The sequence below is a fragment of the Plectropomus leopardus genome, chromosome 9, assembly GCF_008729295.1.
Source record: "Plectropomus leopardus isolate mb chromosome 9, YSFRI_Pleo_2.0, whole genome shotgun sequence".
Lineage (NCBI taxonomy): Eukaryota > Metazoa > Chordata > Actinopteri > Perciformes > Serranidae > Plectropomus > Plectropomus leopardus.
The window spans coordinates 12,941,439-12,968,133 of NC_056471.1; the positions used below are offsets into that span (position 1 = coordinate 12,941,439).

The 26,695-nt window shown below is 39.3% G+C and overlaps 3 protein-coding genes across 3 annotated transcripts; 1 reads left to right on the forward strand and 2 right to left on the reverse strand.

Annotated features, from left to right (window-relative positions):
• The first annotated feature begins 9,862 nt into the window (after window positions 1-9,862).
• atoh1b (atonal bHLH transcription factor 1b) lies at window positions 9,863-10,603 on the forward strand. The gene has a single exon (XM_042492809.1). The coding sequence runs from the start codon at window positions 9,863-9,865 to the stop codon at window positions 10,601-10,603; it is 741 nt and encodes a 246-aa protein (XP_042348743.1).
• A 763-nt stretch (window positions 10,604-11,366) lies between these two features.
• Window positions 11,367-17,484, reverse strand: dok3 (docking protein 3). Its single transcript, XM_042493683.1, has 5 exons — window positions 17,263-17,484; window positions 14,872-15,174; window positions 14,493-14,583; window positions 13,015-13,202; window positions 11,367-12,705 (listed from the first exon to the last, which is right to left on the reverse strand). The coding sequence occupies exons 1-5, from the start codon at window positions 17,317-17,319 to the stop codon at window positions 11,899-11,901; spliced, it is 1,446 nt and encodes a 481-aa protein (XP_042349617.1). The 5' UTR covers window positions 17,320-17,484; the 3' UTR covers window positions 11,367-11,898.
• Window positions 17,485-17,650: 166 nt separating this feature from the next.
• Window positions 17,651-26,647, reverse strand: LOC121948011 (probable ATP-dependent RNA helicase DDX41). Its single transcript, XM_042493241.1, has 17 exons — window positions 26,482-26,647; window positions 24,743-24,838; window positions 24,046-24,196; window positions 23,857-23,931; window positions 23,653-23,713; window positions 23,428-23,564; window positions 23,241-23,313; window positions 22,984-23,137; window positions 22,653-22,789; window positions 22,223-22,385; window positions 20,343-20,474; window positions 20,150-20,221; window positions 19,965-20,061; window positions 19,494-19,643; window positions 19,287-19,358; window positions 18,242-18,352; window positions 17,651-18,061 (listed from the first exon to the last, which is right to left on the reverse strand). The coding sequence occupies exons 1-17, from the start codon at window positions 26,506-26,508 to the stop codon at window positions 17,925-17,927; spliced, it is 1,845 nt and encodes a 614-aa protein (XP_042349175.1). The 5' UTR covers window positions 26,509-26,647; the 3' UTR covers window positions 17,651-17,924.
• Between the last annotated feature and the right edge of the window lie 48 nt (window positions 26,648-26,695).

Genomic DNA, 26,695 nt, shown 5'->3' on the forward strand with positions numbered 1-26,695 from the left:
ATCACATCTTGTCACAGCTCGTATCATGAGGGATGTAATCCCCAGTGAACTGAGCAAGGCCTTATTATGATGCGATACACTTCTTAATCCTCACAGTAAATAGCTTTCTGATTGTTGACCATCGCTGAAGCCTCCAGAGATATCCCCTTCTCAGACAACCGTCTGCCTCCTGCTAGATTTCAGTCCGGCAGACACTTGGTAAATAACCCTCTCAGCTCTTAAAAGAACATTTAGCTGCTTTGGTGTTTTATTATGTTTATATGATAATGTGTGATTTCATTTTTTTTAATTGAAAAAAGGAAAAAAGTAATAAAAGAAGCTCTTAATATTTTGATTTTAGTAGCTAAATGACCGTCTGAGGCATGTGTGCTGTATTGTCTCCATCTGGTGGTGTCTGGTAAAATTACAGGATTTTGTTTCATCTACTTAAGTGGCCTTTCAGGCAGGTACACACTCATAAAATCTAATATATATTTACAGATAGTATTTGCTACTCTTTCACTCAGCTTGTCAAATACCCTTGTCATATTTGCAACCAGAGCTCAGCGAATCAAATAAAAAAAAAAAAAATCATGTAAATTCCATGAAATAAACAAAACAAGTAACAGCGACATCAGTTACATACATTTTAACTGCATCATTGTATAAAATGTATTTAAATTGTTACAAAAACGTTATGATGCAAATTCAAGTTATTGAGTGATTAGAAAAGTGTTTGCTACTTAAGCTTGTTTGCAATATGTGAAGCTGTAGTTCATGTGGAATTGATTATCAGATGTGTTTTTTTAGTAATTTCCGTTCCTAATTTGCATAGGTGTAGCTTCTGAGGTGGTGCAGGAAACAAATGTCCCTCAATATTCAATAAGTGCATTTGTGCCTCCTCGTAAAATTGATTTCCCTAATACATCCAAACCATAGATTAATAAAAAAAAATTACAAATTGCTGCAGAAAAAAATGCCAGAGTGCAGGAAACTAAGTGTTTGATGCTCATAATTTTCTGGTGGAAGACCTTCAAATCTTCCTGTCTCATATAGGTGTTAAACAAAATCTATGGCTTTGCTGATTTGCATGTATAGAAGAACAAAAATATTATTCACACCTCCGATTTCCATCCAATCCGATACAGAAGCAGTACAAACTGCTTCGATCTCCAGATGGCATCCTCACCTCTCACTGACACAGCGTGGACAACAACTTGCAACAAAAGTTTTACTGGACTTAATTACAGGACCGTCTTATATGACTGCAGCACATTTTTATAAAGGTTTCTATTGTCGGGTTCTTCAGTAAATATGATTTTATCTTGTATGTGTGAAATAACAACAACTTTCATGAACTACAAGGTTAAAGTTTTGGCAACTATATAACAGCTCCTTGTGAGAAAAATGCCCTGTCCATTACAGATATTTTTAGTTCTCTGTTGTGCTTGTTCTGTGCATCACAGCATCATGTAAAAATGTTATTGCAAGCACAATAGCCTGAGCATCCATTACATATTGTAAGTGCTTATCCACCGCTGACAGCTCTCAGAGCGCCCGATGCTCAAGTGTCTAGAAGCCTTTCTTCTTCTTTTGATGGACTGGGTCTTTACAGCCTACTCCATGCTTGCCTATCTGCCATATGGTGTACTGGTACAAGAAAAGAGCACACTTGAAACTGCATTTTCAATCTGCCATACATGAAGGAAAATCTTAAAACAAGCCTCTTGTCTTTCAAGATTAATTAAGCACTAAGAAAGTTTACTAGAACAGGAGTTAACTCATTTCAACCTGAAATGAAAAGAAAAATAGAAAAATATGTCTATGCATAAATATTGCATTGTTGGAATATTATGACAGACGCATCAACATTTTAGAAGCAGTTTGATTTTGAATACATTATATACTGTAGGGCATTTTAATGTGTTACACATCATCATATTTATAATATAATGTTATTTTGTAAAATTCTTTGTTGTACCGGAAGTTTAAAAAGGGTTCTGTGGACTTAATGTGTGATGATAGAGATACTGGAAAAATGTCATTGAATAGACACAAGAATCAGCTACATACATGATTTAAAGGTGTTTGATGAGTAACTGTAGCTGGCTGTTAAAATTTCATCACAACGTTGGGTCAGATGGGGTACATAATGTTAACAGTAACCACTGTAATTGTATTTTGAGAGATTAAAACTATTTTTGAAAGATTAAACACAATGTTTATATTGTTAATTAATTAGGATTAATTTCAAATGGTCTGCGAGACATCCTGACTGATAAATTACTTTAAAATGTTTTGAGGTTTAAAAAAATGCATTTATTCGATGAAATGTTTGTGTTTTCTGGTTCTTGTTGGAATTAAACATTCAATTGTTTCTATTGGTTGCTTCATTTGTTTGTATCTATAGCACTATAACATACTATAATAGCCCCGTGATAGGGCTCATTGGCACAAATGCACTTTACTTTAATCACAAATCACCAAGTTTTAGAAAACATACGTATACATTAAAACATGTATATTTAGAGCTAATATACTAACCATTCATTTGTTGATGAGAATATTCTAACATAAATAATGCCAGATAAGAAAGGGGATGAGTGAAAAGTGTGCAAATAGTGGTCTTTTAATAAGCTTTAAAATAAACTTGCAGTATTTAAAGTGTGAACAAATAGATTTCTGCCAATGTAAGTAAATCATTGATATTTTGCAATACTTCAAAGTGCACAATTTGTAGCAAGAGTTAAATATAACAATATACATCATTTAAATTAGCCTATGTTAAGTAAACATGCTATTCCAAAATGTACTTTGATGACACGTATATAGAAGGTAGAAGAAGGTAGAGGTAGATTTATTAGACATTTTTTAAAACAAAGTTCTAAAAGTGACATTACAATGCGTCCTTAATCGTGCTACATCTTTAAATCAAGTCATCTTTCAACTTCAACAACAAAAGATGTAGCAGGATCAAGGAAATTTTTTTTTTTTTTTACTTTGTTGAAAAAAAAATACAAAATATATCTACCTTCTACATATGTGTCATCAAAGTAGCCTACATTTTGGAATAACATGCTTACTTCATATAACTTATATTGACGTTTTTGTACACGTGTCATACAAAAGGCATCTGTTAACCCTTGTGATCAGTGATGCAGGTCTGACTGAAGACCTGCTTTGTAGTTCCCGTCATGCTGAGTGACCCCGCGGGCCCCGTCTATCCCCTGCATCACCTGCGCAAACGACCCCATGCAGAGACTTGATTTCAGGCATCGCGACATTTCCTTTCCACTTCACCGATCGTGCAGCTACTACGTACGTTTACAGCTAAAAAAGTGTCAATGAACATGCCCAAAACGTAAAGTCATTTCAGTCCTGCAGACTCAGCATAGTCCGCTCACTGTAATCACTTTTATTGTCCTTCCCACAGAGTTCATCAATTAGCCTCTTACCACAGATTACATTGACTTAATGAAGCGTTACTTTAACTAGAATATTACTTCCCTTCTCCCAAATTAATGAGGCCGCTAATTGTCCTAATTTGCGTCTGAAACCCCGGCATTTAGATTTCTCTCTCTTTGCTCAGGAGAGCCACCTTCGTAGCTCGGGGTGTGTGGGGATAATTACAGAGCAGACTGCTCCCAACATCAAGAGGTTCACTGTTCTTGGTGCACGATTGTGTGGAAAAATGGAAACGCTCCATTGTTGCAAAATTAAGAAGTCTTTAATTAAAACACTGGAGAGACGCGAGGCAAAACGGCGTCTCACTGTATTTCGAAAAAAAACTCAGTGTGTCATTGTAAAGTTAAACTTATGTAGACAGTAAGGCCTATAGGGTAGTTGGGTTATAAGAAGTAAACACAATGTGACATTATATTTAAATGCATGAACTGCTGAATTACCCATTAAAAGCCCTACCCTTGTAAAATGGCCAATGTTTACTTGAGTTCATTTTTTAACCCTTTAAAACCTGGAGTGACATCACTTTTCTTGTGCTGCTCTCAGACACCTGTATTTTACCTTTGAACACTGAGCAAAATGTGTGATTTCTTTTTAAAATGTGGAGGAAAAAAAGGCAGTGAGCAACCTGGTAAGAACTGTTCCACAAATTTTAAGAAATTAGTTGATTTAGACAAAAATATTTTTATAAAGTTAGGGTAAAAAATATCTAGGGAAAGAGAGAAAAAAAGCTAAGGAAAATTATATTTGTAATGATCACAATTACATATGCAACATCACAATTACATGTGTATTTTTCATTTCATTTTCTCTTTCTTTCTTCTTCTTTTTAAAAAAAAATAAATTTCAAGTAATTTTCTTGTAGTTTTCAAATTTGGGGGTCATTTCGTCTTTTCTTCTTTTGTTGCTCAATGCCTTATTCCAATGTTTTGGTTTTTTTTTTAAAAAAAAAAAAAAAAGACCAACCCAGTTTGCTCATGTTTTAAAGGGTTAATAAAACTGTATATGGAAAGTGCAATCAAACTTTACATTTGATACATTTTAAAGTAATGAAATAGAGACAATACAATATTTGATGTAGACTGTACCCACAACATTTGAGCATAAGCTTCTGCTGGGGTACGGCAACACCACTTGAACAAACCATATTCAAACTGCGGTGCAGAGTAAAGCTAGAACCAGCAGTAATAATAATGGGTATTTGTTAAATTTATCAATGATTATGATTATAATTACATTTGCTTATGATTATTTTGTACAGCAGTGCATGATTATGTGTCAATAGCAAAGCATTTTTATTTAATTTATATTTTTAGCAATATATTGGGCTGAAATTTTGAGAGTATATAAATACTGAGTGGGATGTGTCCCTTCCAATACACTCTATAATTATGGCCCAATCTGTTATTGAGGAAAAAGGAGACCATATTCAATTGGTACACTTCCACCTCATTAATTCAAATTAACTCCTAGAATAATAGAAACAAAGCAGGTCAGGTGAACTTTTTTTTTTTAAACAGGCAAGCATACAAGTTAACATACAAGGAATACATTCATAAATGAATGGTCACTTGGGTTTAAATTGAGCAATTCTTTTCAGAAATTTCCACTTCCCCCCTTAATTAGTACAGACTTAACATTTTTCTTTGGAAAATTATTGCAAAATGACAAGACCTGTAAGTTATAGGTCTTACTGTAATTCCTGAAGCCTTTGTGGTTTGAATGGATGTATTGCAGTTCCTTTAAGATGCCATAATGTCTTGAACAGGTGGACAAAGAAACAGAGATGCGACACATCAAACAAAAGCCTCCAAAAATCCAATTAATTATAGATCGCTTGGGCATGGTTTCCCAACTGTTCCCCGGGGATAATTGAGGAGCTTTTACGGCTTCCCCAGTGAAATGAGGACTGCTTTAATTTCACTATTAGGCCTGCCTCATTTACTAGAAATTAGAACAAGGAGACAATGTATTATATGGGAACTACTCTCACTCTCTCCATTATCAGCCCACGAGGAACTAGCCAATCTCTGCTGCAAAACAGACCCAGTATGTTATGATGTTCAGCTGCAGCCAAACAGTATGATTGGCTGAGAGGCATTAATTTGTACTCACCAGTTACTGTGATGAGTTTAGGTTGTTAATAAGAGTTAAATAGCAGCCGTGGAGCATGTGTTGACACAAGCTTGTGCTGCTGTGGTTGGCTGGTCAGGTTTAGGGTTTGAATAGTTATGGGTCAGGATAACTGTTCGGACTGTTGCCAGGTTCCATCACCAACGTCATCCAACAGCTGCAGGTGTTGATGGCGCTCTGGTTGCCAAGTTGATGACATATTGTGAAACCATAATTGGCTGTAAACTGAGTTATGAGGTTGCGAAGGTATTTTGTGCCAAGATGGTTTGTTGTTTTGCATTGTGTGATGTTACATCTGACACTACAGCCTCTCCCCGAAAGTCTCTTCAAGGAGTTTACAAGGAGCACTTGAAGGCAAAGAACACACAGGTCCTCACTGCGAACAAATTGATCCAACTTGTTTACACGCTGCTGTAGTCAGCAGTATTTACAGCCTACCTGTCCTCCTGTTTATCATGAGACAGAGGGTGCGAGAGCCAGAAATCTGTCTATGTGCTATGTTGAAGGTCTACTGTGTTTCACTCAGCGATATTGTCATGGATAGATTACTGAACGGGCCTCCTCTAGCCTTCACCTGCAAAATGTCATTCAAATCAACAAGTACCAAGCACTAAGAGACACAAAATGACTACAGAGACACAAAACACAACCAAAACCATTTACAAATATGTCCTCAAAGACACACAAAATTACCTCAATGGTCACAAAATGACCCCAAAGAGACACATTACCTCAGAGAGACACAAAATGACCTAAATTAATTAACTCAGAGATATATGAAATTACCTCAGACACAAAATGATCTTAAAGGTACACAACCTTCCTTCAAAGAGAAAACATGACCTTGAAGTGACACATTACCTCAAAGAGACACAAAATGACCTTGAGGAGACACAAAATGACCTCAAGAAGACACATTCCCTAAAAATATACAAAATGACCTCAGAGGTCAGATTTAACACAGTTTACCAGGTAAGGATTTTCCCTCATCAGGAGTATGGATGTCCACATATTTTACTGGGATAATACTCGTACTTCTAAAAGGTAGGCTACATTATCTGCAGTATCATGTTTCATTCAAGTACTTGTCTCAGCCTTATTGCTTACACATCAACGCATCAGTATTAGTCTGCCGATCAAAAAATATAAAATATTATAATGCACTTATGCATTCACTTGAGGAAAGAAATTTTCTCTTTCTCTGATTTAACAAGATTATTATCTAGTTAATTTTTAAAGAAAGGAGCAAACTCTTCTCTCGTTTACTTCTCTCAGAATTCTGAGATAATAATTAATTGAGAAACAAAATGGACACATTTTGCTAATTGTATTTTAAATCTGAATTTCAGTGTAGTGTTTGATTTGTACAAGTAGGTTTTTGCATTGTAGGGAAATCACTTACAGTTCACTTTTTCTCTTGTGGGTTTGGTGGTGGTGGGCATTTATGGTCCCCTAAACACGGTGTGGACCAGGACTGAAAGTTGCCATAACTGGCCAGTTGCCCCCCCCCCCCCCCTGCCTGCCTGGTGGGACACATCAGTCTCTCTCTTGCAGGAGGTCAATGGAAGTTGACCTCAGAAATGTTCCTCACACCTCCTCAGCCTCCGCTGCCACTCCCCCGCTCACGCCCCGCACCAGATGGGAAGTGTAGCCGCATTTTTAAAGCCTGCACGCAGGGTTGCAGGCTGTTGCGCTGGCAGTGGGGCTGAAGGAATGAAATATTCATGTCGCCCAAAAAATGAATGGACACCCCGGGACGGAGAGCGTGCCGATTTATTCAACTAAGACCAGGCCTCATTAAACTGCTGGCGGCGAGGCAGGCCACGGTGATTTTCTTTACCAGTGCGCGACCCCGACTGACACACACACACACACACACACACACACACACACACACACACACACAAACAAAAAAGGAGTAGAGAGGGGGCACTGAATGCTAAATTTGTCCAAGTCGCCATCATCACAACATCTCCGATCTCCCACCGGACAGCTCAAGTGGTTCCTCTCATGTAATTGATGACCTAATGAGTGATTAGCTGTTGTGTCAGCGCGCTGAGCGTCAGTGTGAAAGCTGAGTTGTCGCTGCGCGCGGCATATGGGAGACGTGGGGGACACTGGTTGTGACAGAGGTGTGTAGCTTGTGTGAGGTGCCAGGGGACACCAGCTGATAGGCATAGGGGCCATGTGACTGATCAAAATTATTTCATTAAACTTGATTTGGTCACATCAAGGACATATAATCCTCATAATAATAATAATAATAATAAAACTTTTTCATTATGACATAGGCTTATGCATGTTTTGATCCACGCTTGTTACTAAATGATTCATAAATCGCCTTTAGACAACTTATCAGTTATCATGGCTCTGCTATAGACAGGTGTGTCTCAGTCTTGCCTTCCACCTGTTAGTTTTATTATTCTTCTGCAAATAATCTGCGAAAGATTGTCTACCTTTTACTGTTTGTTTGAGAACAAACCTAAACGCTGCCAAATCCCTCAAGAGTCAGATCCAATGAGGGAGTCAGTTCCTTTGCTCATGAGAAAGATGCCAAAATTCATTTTTCAAGGACTGGGAGCAGCAGCCAAGAATAATGGATGTTGATGACCTTGATAGAGTCTTAATATTTGTTTTTAACTGTATAACAAACTACATTTCTACAATATCTGATGATTTTTTAAAATAAATACTAACCTTTAAAACAGTGGCTCCCAACAGGTCCAGCCATGGGGTCCAGATATCTCCAGATTTCTACATTTCCACAAATAGTAAACAACACGTTGGCTTAGGACAGCATTTCCCAAATGTCTCCTTGATTACCACTTGTCCTATATGTTTTAAATCTGTCCCTGCTGCAACACAGCTGAATTAAACGTTGTCAGCAAGCAGCTTCAGAAGTTCATAACGAATTTATCATTTGAATCAGCTGTGTTGAAGTAGGGAGAGATCCAGAACATGCAGGGCAGGTGGTACTTGAGGAGAGATTTGGGTAACACTGGCTTGGAGCACAAAGAAAAAATATTAAGAGAATAAACAGAAAAAGCACTTCAAAATAAAAGCTATGTGGTGGAAAATCAGTGTATTCAAAAATGAGTGTTTTTTTTTAATAAACTTGACATGTTCATGAGTCACTTGCCGTCTTGCCTCACTTTTGGACCACAACCCACCAGTTGGGAACAGCTGCTTTAAAGGAGCAGTGTTTAGCATTTAGTAGCATAGATGTGAGAGTTTTAGTCTGAAACCAGCTGGAACTTCTCCCTTGTGCCAAGCATGAACTCTGGGGATTCCATCAGTGTTCATAGTTCAGGAGGTTTTTACCAGGAGCTGAATTATCCACAGAGGTCTCTTCCTCTCCAAAACAAATGGAGCAGGTGATTATAACTGGTAAAAGCACAGAATAAAGCAGTTTTATGTTAAAAAATCAGTAATTCTCTGGCACTGTTAGGCATGGGTCGCTAGCCAACCACATGCTAGTGTGTGCTTGCCTTTTTTCTCTGATAACTTTAGATCAAGACATTCAGGAGGCTTTTTCCTGGAGCCAAAGCAGCCGCAAAGGTCTCTACATCTCCAAAACAAATGAATCAGGGTATTTAAACCAGTAAAAACACTGAATCAAAAATACTGAATAAAAATAAGTGTTTTTCCAACACTGTTTAGCTTGTCAAAGAGGGGGCAGTTAATTACGATGGATGATATAAAAACATCCAGAGCTAGTGCTTGGTTTTTCCGTTCAGGAGTACTATAGAAACTGGCAAAACTGGGGAAAAAATCAGAAAACTATCAATCTAAGGTGCTAACACAAAAAAAAATAATTCACCACTTAATATAAAATAACATTTTGGGCATGCATATTTCTGGAAATCTTTAATAACAAAGCCAGCAGACATGCAGCCCAGACTTTTCTGAACGACTTCATTAGATCACCTTTTTCTAGGCTTTTGAAACATATAAGCCACGCTCCTAAATGATTTATACATTCGGCTCCCCTCTGTGCGAGGACAATAACAAGGTCGTGATTGAGTTACAATGCACAATAGGAGAAAAAAAGTCGCGCTTTGTCTAATTGTTCCTTGACAGGGTCAGAGGGGATTGTAGGATTGGCTGGTGCCTCCTGAGGCTGCGGGGCTGTCAGAGCTGCTGGAGGAGCTGGGAGTGACACCAAGGTGACTGAGGCGAGGCTGTATAAATTGCTTGCGCAGAGCAAACCGCTCCAGAGACGAGGGCATCAGCCAGAGTCTTCGGTGTGACCTTTCCCTGCCGTGCACGACCACAGGCCACTGCAGTGATGACTGCAAAAGCAGAGCTCTCAAGCTGGCCGGAGTACCCAGAGGATTTCGCTCTGTTGCAGCAGCGCAACCTTGCTCACATCAACTCCAAAACTTGGATTTCTTCTAATTCACTCCATGCCTTCTCCAGGAGGGACGCGCACGGAGCTGCAGACGCGGGCCTCTCACTGGAGAAACTTGTGCCAATGAGTAAACTTCCTGACTGCCAGTCTGCTGCAGGCATCACAGAGACACACTCTGACAAGGCAGCAGAGGGGGGAAAGGCGATCCACTTTGGCCCGCAGAAACACAGACGCGTCGCAGCCAACGCCAGAGAGAGGAGGAGGATGCACGGCCTCAACAAAGCGTTTGACGAGCTGAGGAGCGTCATTCCCTCTCTGGAAAACGAGAGAAAGTTGTCCAAGTATGACACCCTCCAAATGGCGCAGATTTACATCACTGAGCTGTCGGAGCTGCTGGCTGGTGTGGTTCACCCGGAGTGCAGGAGTCCCCGTCCAGGCTCAGCGGACAAGACCTCCAAGAGGAGTCTGATTCACTCCCTGCGGCCAGCAGCCACTGCGCCGCCCCCGAACCCGCTGACCGGAGAACAGCGGGAGCCCTCCGCCTCCGTGGGCCACCTCATTATATTTGGACCCGCATCGGACTTGGGGTCAGATCAATCAGTGACTTCTTCCAACAGCAGTGATGGGGAATGTTCGCACCTCAGTGACATGGAGGAGAGTCTGGGTGGAAGACAGTAACAAAATAACACTGCAGTGTCTGCTATAAAAAGAACAAGGAGAGCCAAATATTACAGCTTGTAGAAATATTGATCATATCAGATAGTCCTATATTTCCTCCAGTCGTTTTTAATAGCGTAGATGTTGCACTGCAAGTGAAAAAAAACACCTGCTGATATCTTGATTTTTTTTTTGTTTACTTCCTAAGGCCACGATGAACTTAAAGGCCTTTTTAAAATGCACTTTATGGTCTGAACCATCAATGAAGACATTCCCAGTGTCTTTAGTGACATTTGTCTAAATCAAAAGCAACTATTTTCATATTTATGTATGGCTATGGGGTATTTTATAAGGATTTTTTTACTGAAATAAAATAAAAACATACTTGAAATATGAGTATACAAGTTGTTTTGTGTATTTCATTTTTAAATCAGCAATACACTGCCATATGCTGAGTAAGGTAATTGTCAATATTTACACCATGCGAGGCACACTGAAGAGTCCATGTCCAAAAGCTTTAGCTACTGCAAAACTGTTGATTTGTATGTGACAAAATCAACTTATTCTGTTGAAAAAAGAGAAGTTGAAGAGAAAAAAAACTCAAGCTTATTACCAAAGTGTTGTTCAATCTGACTGTGACAAGCAGGGCCATGATCACCTGTTTATGATTCTGCAACACACATTACGTTTGAGTTTTCCATCTTTTATTCATTTGAAAGTTATGAAATAGAAATAGAGACAATAATTGACACATCTACCCACAGTGCTTGAGTAACAGCTTCTACTTGGTTAAGGCAACACACTTTGACAAACTACCCGCAAAACTACAGTACACAGTAACACAGTAATTTGTTATATTTATTTGGAGGGCAAATTTTGAGCACATGCAAACATTGGGAGGGATGTGTCCCCCTGTACATAAGAATTTTTGCCTATAACAAGGAACCATTTATGTCTCCAAAGCTATCTCTATAATGAGATCATCCAAAAGTCAAGTGTTCCTTCAGCTTAATAGCAATGTGACATTAAAGATACTGCAGAACACATACTGTAGCTTCTCTTACATTTCAGCAGTGAAGAAAAATACCACAAAACCCCCTTTTTGCAAAAATAATCTGCAGAATAAAATGTATTCCAGATGCTTTGTTTTCATACAACAGGCTACAGACAGAAACATACAAACATCTGCAAGCCAAAATCTGATGCCAAATGTTCCCAGCAGAGGGGATTTCAAAGAAATAAAGAAACTAATTGTGCTTTATGACAGCCCATCACAGTTAAAATTGCTCCTCCTAGTCTGTCTGTTAACTAATAGCCTACTGAGAAAATGTGGGGCTGCCCGCTCCAGAGGGAAGAGGTGGCTGGAACTTTGCCAAGTCCTTAGAAATGATTTCTGCCAGCCTGTGTTTAAAACTGCCAGGGGCCTCTGTGGGGGCAAACTGGGTAGAGGAGCTGATGGCCTCTTCCATCTCCTTCATGTCATCCACCGCCTGCGCCTGTGCATTGTACCCTGGCTGCATGTAGTTATTCACAGGGGGCTGGCGCTGGTATCGGGGCCGGGGTGGGGTCTGGGGAGCAGGGGTGCAGGGGGGAGGCTGTGGATTTGTTACCACAGCCGCATAGATGACCTCTGAGTCCGCTGTAGTTTTGAACTCATCGTGTCTGGTCATAGGGGGCGTGGCTCTCCTCAGGTTGTAATAAATGTTGTCCTCCATGACATTATCCAGGTTTACAGCCTCTAGGGAATGACACAGTTTATCCTCATCCACACTTTCCTCCCCCACAGCCTCCCTGCTGTTAGACCGATGAGTTTGGATAAGAGATAGGTGCTTCGCCTTTAGTACAGGGGTATCATTAATAGTGGAGTAGTGGTTGGCAAACTCATCCTCTGCAGGACTGTAGACGGGGGCACCAGCGGGACAGCTGGTTGTGGTTGGGAGGATAACAGGAGACAGGTCAGATAACGATCTTCTGCGGAGGCTGGGGAGCTGGGGAGAGGACCTACTCTCCACAGAGCACTGCCTCGATATATTTTGGAAGATCTGGGGACCATGCCTGGACAGGAAGATGAACACTCCTTCTCCTGACTCACAGCGACGGCCTGCTTCAATGCTGAATCCACCCTGAAATCATGCAGTAACACGCATCTTAAAGGAACAGTTTGACATTTTGGGAAATATGCTCATTATTCGCTTTCTTGCTGAGAGTTAGATGAGAAGATCGATACCACTGTCTGAGAGGGGTATCCATCTTCTCATCTAACTCGGCATGAAAGCCATTAAGTATATTTCCCAAAATGTCAAGCTGTTCCTTCAAAGATATGCAAAAGATCTGAGCTGAATGTGTGTATCAGGTGTATCATGACTACTGTGACGCAGTTTGAATATTTTTGCATCATTTTCAATATGGAAGGGGGGTCATAAGAACTTTACCTCAACCTGTCCAAATTTGCGTAAGAGCCTGTACGGCCAGCGATACAATGTGTGACCAGTATCAATGGCCAGCAAAATCACAGCTTCATTATCTGTGCAGACCAGATAGTCCCCAGATAACTTGCATCTCCTGGATGCCTCCGTGCTCTGGACAGTCACTTGGTACTGGTTTGGAGGAAGAGTCGGATCTAAACATGAGAAGACATGAAAGTATTTGCCAATTAAAACATCACAGCACACTGAGGTTGGTGCAGTACAACTACACATGCAGGATCTTTCATATGGCATCTGAGCAGCAATACATTAGCATAGGGAATAAACGTGCACCGAATACACTCTCATATGGAAAAAGGCTGATTTAAAATTGCTTGCATTTTCTACTAATCTCTCTGCATGTCTGTGCTGCCTGGATTTTTCAGCACAAGTGTAATCCATTAGGAAATAAAAAGAAATAAATGTGTGTAAGCCAGAGCTTGCTGACGCTAATACATTCTGCCGTTCATGTTTGAATAAATTAGTGACTTTAGCTGCTGCTGACACATATACAAGGTTTCTGCTGATGTCTTGAATTTAGGATGCCATGACATCTAAACCTCACTGCTGCTAGTTTCTTCTTGATTTTTCCCTTTTTTACAATACATTCATCAATTTTCTCACTCGATCTTGTCAAAGGGACAGTTCACCCCAAAATCAATATTATATATTTTTGCTTCTTAGCTGTACTGCTATTCATCAATCCAGATTGTTTCCAGTGTTGGAGATATCAGGCGTAAAAAATGTGTGCTCCCTCTCTGATATATTGGAACAGGTGATACTCAGCTTGTGTTGATCAAAGCACTAAAAAATACATTTGAAAAGCTCAACAGCAAAGTCTCTTTCCAGAAATAATGACCCGGTTACTCAAGATAATCCACAGACCTGCCCAGTGACACGGTTGGTGGGTGTAGTTTGATGGAAAGAAAATAGATCCTATATGAAACTGCTCACAACAAGGTCTGTGGATTATCTTCAGTAGTTTGGTCATGATTTCCGGAAAGAGACATTGCTGTTGAGTTTTTCCAATTTTAATTTTTATTATTATTTGGTACTTTGAGTAATGCAAGCTGAGTGTCATCTCGTTCCATTAGATCTGAGAGAAGACAGACATCCCCAAAACAAAAACAATCTCGATTAATAAATAGTACTACAAGTAAGAGGAATAATATGTATTTTTGATTTGGGGTGAACTGTACCTTTACAGGATAATTCCAGTTTCTCACAACTTGGCTAAAATGTATGATTGCTGATATAGGAGTGCTGCAGCATCACAATAGTACAGTTGATGAAGCAAGAAACACCAACAGACAATCTGATAAACTGTAAAAAAAACCCCCCCAAAAAAACAACTCCAGCTTTCAATTACTAAATCAGATGTTGTTTTTTTGTTTTTTGATTGCTTATTGACTGATCAGCCGTTGACTGATAACTGATGCCATTACCGGTTTTCCAAGACGAGTAAAGGTCATTGTCCTCCATCATCAAGCTATTTCCTCTCTCGAAAGCCCCTTTGTCTGACTCCCCAGGATCCTTCTGTAAACACAGTGGCATGGTAAACATTACATGGAGTGTACGCCACCCTTTTATCACCGTTTTATGACTTCGAAGAGGTAAGATGCAAGACAGGGTACAGCTTGTGCAAGCACAAGAATTAGAGAAGTCAAGAGACAGAAGTTACAGATACTGTATTAACTTCCTCATTGTGCTATCTGTCTGATTGCCAGTAAGGTTTATCCCCACCTTTCCCAAATGATAACACTACTGCTGATATAAAAAGAAAAAAGGAAAGTTGCACTGGTCAAGAGGAGAGACATGTGATACCTGAAAGGCCAGAAGGCAGAGGGCACTGAGCCATTCCTGGCTTGACGTGGAGGCCAGGGTGTAGGTACACTGAGTGGTGTTTAAGTAGAAGGCAGTGCAACTAGAAGGACACGACTCCTTTGGAGCAGGTACAACACTGAGGCAGTCACTTAGACGCACCACTTTTCTTTCAGGTGTTTTTGGCCGAGCCACCTTCCTCTGGTCAGCAGCAGCATTGTTGTCAAATAGAGTAGAGAACTCCAACCGACCAACTCCCATAGAGCTGGGCTTAAAAAGCACCATCCATACTTTCCGCCATGTTTTCTGTTGCAGACGACAGAGAGAAAAATTACTGTTAATAATTGCACTCTCTGGCACAGTTCATGAGTGGTGTAACAGCCATATATTTCATTTTTGTTTAATATCCCGCCTTGCCACTGGGTGGGGGGGTGTTTATTGTACTGGCTGTTGTAGGCCAGCAGAAATTTATGTTGCCAGTAAACACTGGTGTTGCTGATTGGGAGAAGCAAACTGTTTTCAACTGTAATTTGATGATGTTTTTGTTTGGCTGCATTTGTTTTATTTATATCTGTGGTGAAAATTATTGAAAGTTATACGGACATGCCAGTAGCAGCTACAGTACAGTACAGGGCTTCAGTCACTACATTTAGTTTATATTTTTTTGTTATTATCTTGTATCGTTAGCAAAGATGGCATATCTCCGTGTTATGCAGATGATACACAGCTCTACATTATCACATTTGCATCATGTGAATTATCTGAGTTGTATTGACATTGTTGCATTTAAAAATAATCCTTGATTGGATGGCTCAAACTTTTCTACGGCTAAAACACAGAGAACATTATTAATATGAGTAATACCAGAGAGAAAATGTAGTCCTTACTTTTTTAAAAAGTACATTACAACAATACCTCTTGTAAACTGATTTCCAGATGCTTCTCATTGTTTTCAGGTGAGCTTATTATGACTATCAGTTCATTCATATCTGGAACAGCCTCGCCGTAGCTTTGAGCATGTACGACCCGTTTTATTTAGAGAAACATCTGTTTGACTGGTTTTTACATATTGCAATGTTTACTGTATGTTCCATCAGCAGCAGTTTTAAAAAAACTCTAACATAATTGTTTACAATGTCCCTTTTTTCCCGTCGTTCTATTGTTTTTAACATTTCTATTTGTTTTCTGTTTATTTGACACAAAGTTGATCAATCTGATCATCAATAGATCTTTTTTTCCCCTTTTTGTTTACAATAAATAACAAGTAAATAGGATTCTCTGTGCACTATACTGTAATACTGCACCTGCTTGAATTTTGCAAAACATGTGTCTGTAAAAGACTATCCCTGCTCCATCCTGTAGCTAAACTTACTGTCGATGAGGGGGCAGTTTGAACCACACTCAGGGGATTTCTCAAACCTTGCCATATTGATTCAGAAAAGGATTAGTCACTCACACCTTACAGCTCTATATCATCTGAGGATCAGTATTTTAAGATCTTTATGAATCAGAATAGCACTTTCCATAGAAATTGAATGGTTCACTTATTATGTCTCAAATATTACTATAATTAGGTACAAATCCGGTCTAATTAGTGACTGAAATAGTACACAAAAAATATTTAATACACAGAACCAATGGAAACAGCCTCAGTTATTATTATAAATTAATGATATCTAATGTGGGAGAACACTGACGTCAGTTTGAATTTAATTCAGTTTAATTGTAGTTAAATTGAGATTACCTGATGACACATTCACATGGGTAGAATAAGGGAAAAAGCATTTCCTGAAGTTTAAAGTGATTGTGTAAATATTTATGATGTGTCATTTCTACTTTAAGTCTAAGAACGTGTAAGGATTGCTTAAATGAAGTTTAGAGTTACTGACACTATGGAACATCTTGAAGAACAAAAATGCAGTTTCATAAATGCCGCAATACCTTGTTCAGTTTATGACATCTAGAGTGCAGGGGAATTTAGACTTTCAGTAAGTACTGTAAACATTTTGACTTACGACATTATAAATAAAGTGCAAACATTTTGGGCTACAAGCATTACTAGATTTAATATTTGCATTGGTGTTTACTAAACTAAAAGTAAAAAGGTTTTGGTATTTCCCTCACTTGGACTTTACTGTATTGTTTATTAAAGATTAATATTCAGAGTAACTAATTTGTTTTTGCAAACAATTTTTTTTACATTTTTATAGGATATACTCTATATCAAGACATCAGCCTCTGAAAAACATCTGTATTGCGATCAGAGCCTTTGCTTGTTTTAACCCATTGATGAAATCATATACTGTTGACCAAGCCGTTCAGTTGCCATACTGACTTCAAACAAACCACAATGTTCACTGTTTCACAAGTAATCTGAATTTCTGTGGAACTTACCTTTCCAAACTTAACCCCCTGAAGGTACAGCTTCCCCTCCTTGAAGATGACATCCATGCTTGTAAGCTCTACTTGCAAATCTGTTAGTTCTTGATGCTCTGTGTTCAAGAGCAACAAACCAGCAGGTTATAATTAGCTTATTCTACAGCACTACAGAAATTGTTTCCTTTACGTCACCAGCAGCTTCCATTCTGCTGTCTGCTTGTGTAAGTCCAGACAAGACAAGATATCTCTGATCTGCGACTTCACTGTTGCAAAAGACAGGGCTCACCAGTTGTGTTGTGTGTTTTCTTGAGTCAAACTTCCCTTTGCATTCTGCTTGTTCTAGTAACTTCCTCATCATACAAAACCTGGTACCACACCTTTCTATTTTTCCCAGTTAAGAATATTTAAGATCATCAACACATGCAGTGGTTTTATTTACAATTGGAGTTATCAAAAATGTATATTACAAAGTCTACACATCCAGAACAAGTACGACAGCTTTTAGGCAAAAAAGGTCAAAGTGAAAATTGCACCTGACAGACCCGTGTCAGAACTATGTTAGGTGATGATAAAAATACACTTCCTCAGTTCAGTGACTCAAAAATCAGCTGGTCATTTCCTCAGAAATATTTCTCACTTCCATTCAGCATTGGAATTGAAAACCTATTGAAAACCTCTTAGAAGTCCATTGAGCTATGAGCCAGGTAGTCTTTCCGCCCGATGTTGGTGACCTGCTTGGTCTGCATGGCCTCCAATTTTGGACAGTCTGTGATACGATGACCCAGACCACCACAGAATGTACAGCCCCTCTCCCCTGTGAAAAGAATCAGGTGTGTCAGAAAAGGTTTGCAAATACTCCACACTACTGTTAATTTGAGATGATCATATCAGGTTAGAGGGACATTTAAAAGGCAACACAAAGTTATTATAGAGTGACCCATAGGTGAAGAGCACATAGAGAAAGAGATGCGAACATCTGGTGTGAACGGCTCACCTCCAATGTCCAGCATAGTCTCGTCCCCTGTCTGGAGCACCTGGAGGACTGGAGGAACCTTCTGCTTGGCTTCAACTAGCAAAGCTTTGAGGTCCATTAAAACTGACTCATCTGTGGGGAAATAAACACTTTACATGAACTCATTGTTATCTAATAAACAAGTGTTGCACACTCTGGGTCCACATGCATTTCTCTTTTATTCAGATGACTTTTCAGTTCTCAGACCTTCTTCAAGATCAACAAGCATAAGCCGCTTTTTAAACTGCCTGTCTGAAGCAGGATATCTGCGCTGTTACTTTGTCTTGGCAGTGGGAGTATTAACAGCTCCAAAGCAATGTTTGTGTAAAAAGGACAGCCGGCAGGAGGGACCATTGAAAGGATGGGTGTGACATTTTGACGATGTGTTATGTGTGGAACCCACCACCGGGAGATTTAAAAACAGCTGGTGGCAGTTTAAAGCTAACTCAAACAAGAACAGTGGTCGCAAATGTCTGCAAATTGGGGAAAAAACAAAGAGTTCAATATGCTCCTTAGCCTCCAAGCAGAGGACAAGATCATATAACAGAGATGGTAAATGATAGTTACTGCCACGTTATTCCATTGTTACTTTTTTATAATGCACCGCCAACCCGTATATGTCATACTTGAGACTGTCACTCCTATATTAAATGTCATACCCGTAATGTTTAAAATGACACAGTGGGGTGGCATGATGCTGCCACGGTTTGGCACTGTGTAAAAATGCAATGGCGGCATGAATAAGGGACTCTGAATAAAAAGGACTATAGTCATGGTCACCCTGGCAAAGGTGTGGCCTAATTAGTGCCTGTATCTGACAATTATTGTTGATCTTGAAAAAGGCTTCCGAGCTGAAATGCTATTTGAATAAAACAGAAATGTTTATGGACAGACATTTGTTTCCTACTTAAAACTTTTAACCATTTAACACTGAATTAAGATGGCTAAAGTCTCAATAATACATAACAAATATTTTGAAAATCACTACTCTTATAGGCAAAATTAATTTCATTGTTTTTCCCCTTACCACAGCCTTTATTGATGAATGTAGTGGCAATACCAGTCTTTCCTGATCTTCCAGTTCTTCCAATTCTATGGACTGAAACAAGACCATTTCAGTAAACCAGATTGAGCAATTTAAGAACTGATGATTACAAAATGAAGAAATTTTAGGCCCAGGCCATATATATATATATCTATATATATATATATATATATATATATATTCTCTTACCATAGTTTTCTATCTCCTCAGGCATGTCATAATTCACAACATGCTGTATAGCTGGGAAGTCCAGACCCTTGGAGGCCACATCTGTGGCAACTAAGACATCCTTCTTTCCCTCTTTAAATGCCTCGATGGCTTTTGTTCTTTCCTCTTGATCTGAAAAACAATCAACAAATATTACATGAACCATATTATGCAAGACAATGACAAATGGAAACTATGAGGTGTCTGCAATGCTCTCTATACCTTGGAAATGCTAGATAAAAATAGGAAGCAGAAATGGTGACATTTGCAAGCAGGATGGCATCTGGTGGTAATGATGAGCAACTACAAGACAGTTGAAGCGTACCGCTGTGTGCTTATGCTCTCAGACTTGATGCTGGTTGGACAAACTCTCAAATGCATTAGTCCTCAGAAGGTGTTATAACTATGCACTCACTTCTATGTATTTTAAGATTTGAATAGAGCCCTGCATACCTTTTCCTCCATGGATGGCCACCGCCTCTACTCCTTTTAGCAGCAGATACTCATGGATGGCATCTACATCAGCCTTCTTCTCAGCAAAAATCAGCACCTGTGGATATGAGCAGACAATATTTTGTAACATCTGGCATGTTTGAGTAATAGTTTATGTGAATGTCATAACATGTGGAGGCACTAACAGGAGGTGGTGTTTTCTGGAGACACTCGAGAAGGTACACCATCTTGGCCTCCTCTTTGACGTATTCCACTTCCTGCACACAAACAAAGTATTTATCATTTAGTTTAAGTTTCATATGAAGGGGTTTGTAAGTTAAATGCTATGAATTCCCCAGACTAAGACAAAAAACCTCTCTCAGTAACAAATGCTCATACCTGGATGACGTCCAGGCTGGCAGCTCCGGCCCTGCCCACGTTGATGGTGATGGGTTTGACCAGAGCACTCTTGGCAAAGTTCTGAATCTTCTTGGGCATAGTGGCGCTGAAAAGCAGGGTTTGCCTTTGCCCCTAGATGAAGAAATAATACATTAAAGGATTTTTCTGATTTCCAACAGAAAAGGGTCAAGAATTCATTCTGAAAAAAAAGAAAAGGAAAAACAGCTTCATCTGACTGAGCCCGGCAGCTGGAAGATGGACTAATCAACAAACTATGGAGAGTGCTTCAGCGATGATGAAATTTGGTGCCTGTTACCACATAAAGACGGCGTGGGAAACAATTTTAACAAGTGTTACAGATAGAAAATGAAGCATTATTCTGTAACTGTGATTGCATGGCCTCTTTCTGCTCTAAATGCACTGAGTAGAGGATTTTACAGACAAGTAATAGATATTTAACAAAGTTTCCAGGATGCCTACATAACTCTTCAGTGTGACAATCAGAAGAAAGACCAATGATATGTCAGTGTGTGTTAAATTTGTCCACATAGTTTTAATAATCAGGAAATAGAAAATTGGAGGGGGCTGGGATTGCTTATGTAGTTGCTACATAGAAACAGAATGAACAGAAAGGACATCGAACCTTTTGCTGTGATCATTTGACTAGTTCAACAGAAAATGGAGATTGTTGTCAGTAGTCATGGTGACAACGCAGGTCAGTGGGGCTGTAAAGTGTGCCACTAGTTTGAGAACTCCATTTTGGCCTACTGCTGCCTCAGTAAGTAATCAAAGGTACTAACCTATTTGCATAGTGAGTAAATGTATTTAGAACTGTCAGTGCTGGGGCTGATCTCTATAAACAGACTCTGCACATTTACGTACAATGTGTAGGCAAGGGGACCTATCACGATTGAACGGCAGGTAAATGGTTTGTGTGGAGAGGCGGAACACATTGGCTGCAATGCAATCTCGTAACCCATCGTCTATGGTCTGATGATAATTAACTTTATGTCACGCTTATTTTAAAAATGCATCTGCATCGATTCACAGTCTCGGCCCAGGTAGCAGCTGGCTGCACCTGATCAGCCCTAAAACACTTGCCATCGCCTCCAGAGACTTGAGACAAATAGCTGATGGTTTCCGAGATCTGCGGATTTAATCGCTCTGATTGACAGTTCAGCTCAGTGCAGGAGAAGAGAATCAGAAGTGTGGGACATAAACAAAGGGCAAAAGACAAGAGGGAGTGTGATTGACACAAACTTGTTATGTAAGGTAAGACTGTTGATGGGCTGTGCTGTTGTTCACTGGCACACAATAAATATGCTCTGTTCTTTCAACATTAGATTGTGTTGTTAATGTGATAACTGGCTAACTAGCATCAAGACAGCCCTCGGTTATCCCTTTTTGAGTGACAATAACAGATGATCACTGTCTGCTGGCATGGAGGGGTATCTCCTCTCACACAGGCACAGAACACATGTGTGGTTGGCAGTCTGACTGGTGTCTGCATGTGCAACTTTTTGGCCAAGACACAACAAAATAGCAGGGGATTTCCATCACCGGTAGTTCTCTGATGTCAGTTTGGTGTATCTGGGCCTTAAGACACCTCTTCACGCTTCAGTATTACTCCTCCACTGCTTGTGTGGTTGGTACTGCAAAACCTAACTTCAGTGAATTTGCAACTTGCCTGCAAGTCGGTTTGCTTATACAGAAGTTTATATGAAAGTTTTAACGGTTGCACTGACAGTTGTACATATTTAATGGCTGCTGCTCTGACCATCTGACTATGTTGTTTGAATGGGAACGTCTGCTCCACTCTCATTCTATTTCTATGAGTTGCTGTCATTTAGCAATCACTGCTGCAGAGAAAAAAAACTCACCTTGAAGTAGGAAAAGATGGTTCTGATGTCTTCCTCAAAGCCCATGTCAATCATCCTATCAGCCTCATCCAGAGCCAAGTAGCGACAGATGTCCAGACTCACCATCTTCTTCTGCAGCAAGTCCATCAATCTGCCGGGGGTGGCAACCATCATGTGGACACCACTGTAACCACAGGAGATACAGATTTATATGTAGAAAGTATTGTTTTTAATTAACAGTATTTTAGTGCTTAGGTCCTCAAAAAAGTCATGTTAAATTTTAGTAGTATGCATACTTTCTGTAATGCATTATGTCTAAAACATCTGTCTATTTTGTTCCTCATTGAGTGATTTACAGCTGAATCATGCATTTTTTGCTTGACACCAGTTCAAAATCTGGATGAAAGACAGAAACAGATTCCTTTTAGACAAAATCTTCACTCTTACTTACTGTTTTACCACCTCCATCTGCTCCTTGACAGACATTCCTCCTATGCAGAGAGCAGAGCGCAGCTGAGGAGCTCCTTCCTCCTCTAGCAGCTTGCAGTAGTACTCGATGATGCCGTGAGTCTGCCTCGCCAACTCTCGCTGGAGTGAAGGAAAAAGGTATTCAAATCAGATATGCTTAGTTGCAAAAAAAGGCAAGGCTGTTCACAGCCAGTACCATCTGTCTAAAGTGCAAACAGTAGGAAATCCTTTATATTTATGCAACAAGCAATCCTATTTCATGCTGCATTTCAAGCTGCATCATAAACTCAGTTGGTTTGTGTTGTGTGTCTTACGGAAGGACAGATGATGAGTCCGTACGGTCCCTCTCTCTTGAAGAAAGGAAGCCTCTTCTCCTGCTCCAGGGAGAACATGATGATGGGCAGAGTGAAGACTAAAGTCTTTCCAGAACCAGTAAAGGCGATGCCAATCATGTCTCGGCCTGACAGACTACAGACAAGCACCGTCAATGCATGAACAGTTTCATGCACTTATCATACATTACATATCTTGCAGTCTGTTTGTTTAGTACATGTTAATTTTCTGTACTTACACTGTGGGGATTCCTTGTATTTGAATTGGTGTGGGGTGCACAATGCCCTTCTTTTTCAATCCTTTTAGAATTGCTGCAAACACAACAGAAAGATTTGTTGCCAAATGTTAATAATGTGTGACCACTAAAGGCCTTGCACAGAAAGAAAATGTGTTTTTAATGTGTGAGAGAGTGGGTGTACTGTAACCTGGTGGAAACTTCATCTCCCTGAAGCTTTTGATCGGAGGGGGGATGCCATCTCCATCAACCAGAATGTGAAACTTCTTCCTGACGCGCTCATGTCTGGTATCTGGCATATTCAGGATGTAGCGTGGTGCCTTCCAGCTAAAAAGAAAATCCAAGTTAAATGCAAATGTAAAAAAAAACTTGACAAATAATGTTACTTTATATAATTCACTGATCAATATCTTACCTAGTTTTTATAGGATCATCATATATGATACCTTTGGCCATTTCCTTCACAGACATGAGAGCTGACAGAGGAGAGATTAAAGGCTCCTGAATTAGCTTTCAAGTGCAGAAAATTTTGCACAAACTGTTTTAACATCCAGAATTTTCATCAAAGTAAATCTGATAAATAATTCAGCTTCTGAACTAGACAGGATTCGAATTTTACCTCTGCCCTCTGCAACACTCTCAAGAATTTTCTCTTCCTCTTTCAGCTGCTTCTCCTTGGCTGACTCCTTACGGGCTGTAGATGTGATCACATAAAGCAGGTGAGATATCATACAACCAACACGGTAATTTTTAATGAGCAATGTGATAAAAACAGCAACAATAATAATTCAGAGTGGGTCGTTTTTACCTTCTGCTTTTTCCTTGAGGTGCTGATGCTGGTCAAGGAGACTGACATTGGAGCGTGGACCCAGACCCTCGTCCTCATCCCTCTGCTCCTCCCCACTGTCCTTCTGCTCCTCGTCCACTGCCTTCCCTCGTAGACGTAACATCTTCTGGAGCTGTGAGATACGTGTGTTGAAAAAAAAAAAAAAACGTTAAATTTGAAAGTGTGGTAACTGGATGTGAAGTTGATATATATTTGTAAAAGCAACAAAAAATTGTGTTTTTTAATCTGTGTGAAACTGACCATGTACCACTAATGAGGAACGCACCAAGCACACTGATACTTATTCTGACATTTTAACTCATGTCATCTACCATTACAAATTCCCAGTCTAATCTGTAACTATATAAAATCTCAATCCATGTAGCTCACTATGTGAAATGCAAACTTGGCTATAATTTCGATGTAAGGTTACATGAGGCCAAGGATTGCTGTAGTGCTGAAAACTGAGTCTGCCATGACTGAAAAATGTAGTGAAAACACAGAATTTAATAACAACATTGACAATAAAGCTGTTTTTTTAATATGGAACAGCCACCTCTGGCTGACATCCCTGATCCGCTTAACAAGGTCTTGGCCCCAAAAACTAAACAGTTGGATCAGATTGCTGAATCCTTATTCATTTCTGAAGAATCAAATAGGACAGTGCACACCAACTTACCATTTGCTGTTTTCTTATTTTGACTGGAACATACGGCACATAATCATCATCTTCCGATCCCTCTGAGCCGGACTTTTCCTCTTCCCCAAAGGATCTCTGTACAAACACATTATAATTACCAGAAGTATTATACTACTATACTATTACTTGTATTTTCTCTCTACAGAGAGGTTAGAGCTCAGCATTTAGCCAGAATGGCCTTCAAACACTTACAATGAAAGAGATTCCAAGAGTACTTAATCCTACGGCAGTGGTTTAGGGACCCTCTTTCTATACTTAAGTGAGCTGACAACCTCTGATTGACATATTTGATTAACTTTAATATTATTCTCTAAGCATAACAATAATAAAACAGAACAACTGATAAAACGTAAACTTCCTCCAAATAGTGAAAGCAATAACTGCAGGTAGTTCTTGTAAAACAAGCATTTTGAGCAGATTATTTCTCCTTTGAATATTTCATCAGAGGTGAGTTTTCATTAAACCACCTGCCCCCCAACTTTTTACGTTTCTCTGCCTGTATCACGCTTTTGAATGATCACACAGGGTTCTTTTTGATCAATTCAACGTTTTCTTGTCCCTGACTCGTGGCAATTGTTTTGTTGACTCATTGGTTGTTTCAACTGTGTACTTTTCTTATGTAGAACAAAATTTTCTCACAGAAAGCCATGGTTCTGTGAATATATTCTGTTCACCATGCCCTATTTCTATACATTTACATATACAGTTTTCTTCAAAGAAATGAATGAAATGCTGAAATACAGGCCCACTTTTTGTTTTTAAGTTTACTTACACTCCCTAAAAATCAAGCAGGAATTCCTACCCCCTTTGAAGCTTTGGTGACCACTAATAGGGGTCAGGACCCCCAGGTTTGATACCAATTTTCTACAGTATACTATGCGGAAAAAAGTAAAAACGTAACTTGTACAATAGTGGCTATTTTCAAAAGTTTATACCAGTCATATCCATGAATTTCCTACATGGATTGTTAGAATATTTGGTTTGTATCTGATATAACTGTAACGACTGAGCTGTCTTGTTGTTGTTTTTTTGCTGCAGCTTTATTTAACAAAAATATGTACAAAATATGTCAGGCAAACAAAAACACAAATATACATGAGAGCACAGAAAACTGACACCCAGCACAGAATATAATACATAATCATAATATCAATACACAGATCAATAAAAATCTTTAAAATAAGAAGAATGGATACGGACAGAAAATAACAAGCAAACAAAAATAATTCAAATTGATATCACATCAGGGGGGTCGCCAAATAAGGTTTTGTAATAGTCTAAAAAATCTTTTATTTTATAATTATTTGTAAGAGCAAGAGAGGAAAGCGAAGGAATGTGAACCTAAACATTTTTGTTTATGGATAAAGAATTTCTCCATTAAGACAAAAAAAACTGATCTGACCTAAAAGTTTTGTGTTCGTAACGTTATAAACGTTATAAACGTCACCATTACGTATTGACCGTTTAAGTTGTGGCTCTGCATTGTAGCTAGTTGGTCGTGTAGCCTTACCACATTCATATCAGTCTAACTAAAAATACTGTATGGCTAAAACGCTTTAGTTTATCGTTATTCATTCGCCTGTTTTAATACAATTGACTGCGTAGTATCTAAATTTTGCCGTAAGCTTTTCTGACACTAATGCTTCACTAGCTAGCTAACTTTAGCTAGCGTTAGCTAACCTCTTCACACTGTGAACGATAGTAAACGCTTAACTTACCTTTTTGGGTCGATTTTCTGTCTCCATTTTATTTATAAATACAACAACGTTCTCTACGTACTTAAGCTGCAGTCCTGTTCACCAAATATTCGGTAGACAATTCAATAAATTCATCTAATCCACATGTTTACACCATGAGTGTATTATAGTGAAGTTAACACAGGAAGCTTTGAGGCTGTACGGGACGTTGGGAGGGTCAAACTTCATCGAGCCG

Excerpts from the sequence above, each read along its gene's own strand:
- atoh1b (XM_042492809.1), top strand. The coding sequence starts at position 9,863 with ATGACTGCAAAAGCAGAGCTCTCAAGCTGGCCGGAGTACCCAGAGGAT.
- dok3 (XM_042493683.1), bottom strand. The coding sequence starts at position 17,319 with ATGGATGTCATCTTCAAGGAGGGGAAGCTGTACCTTCAGGGGGTTAAG. Across the intron at positions 15,175-17,262 it reads AGGGGGTTAAGTTTGGAAAG|AAAACATGGCGGAAAGTATG; the intron begins GTAAGTTCCACA and ends CGTCTGCAACAG. Across the intron at positions 14,584-14,871 it reads TCTGCCTTCTGGCCTTTCAG|AAGGATCCTGGGGAGTCAGA; the intron begins GTATCACATGTC and ends CTGTGTTTACAG.
- LOC121948011 (XM_042493241.1), bottom strand. The coding sequence starts at position 26,508 with ATGGAGACAGAAAATCGACCCAAAAAG. Across the intron at positions 23,565-23,652 it reads GATGATCCTATAAAAACTAG|CTGGAAGGCACCACGCTACA; the intron begins GTAAGATATTGA and ends TTTTCTTTTTAG. Across the intron at positions 19,359-19,493 it reads TGAGGAGATAGAAAACTATG|TCCATAGAATTGGAAGAACT; the intron begins GTAAGAGAATAT and ends GTCTTGTTTCAG.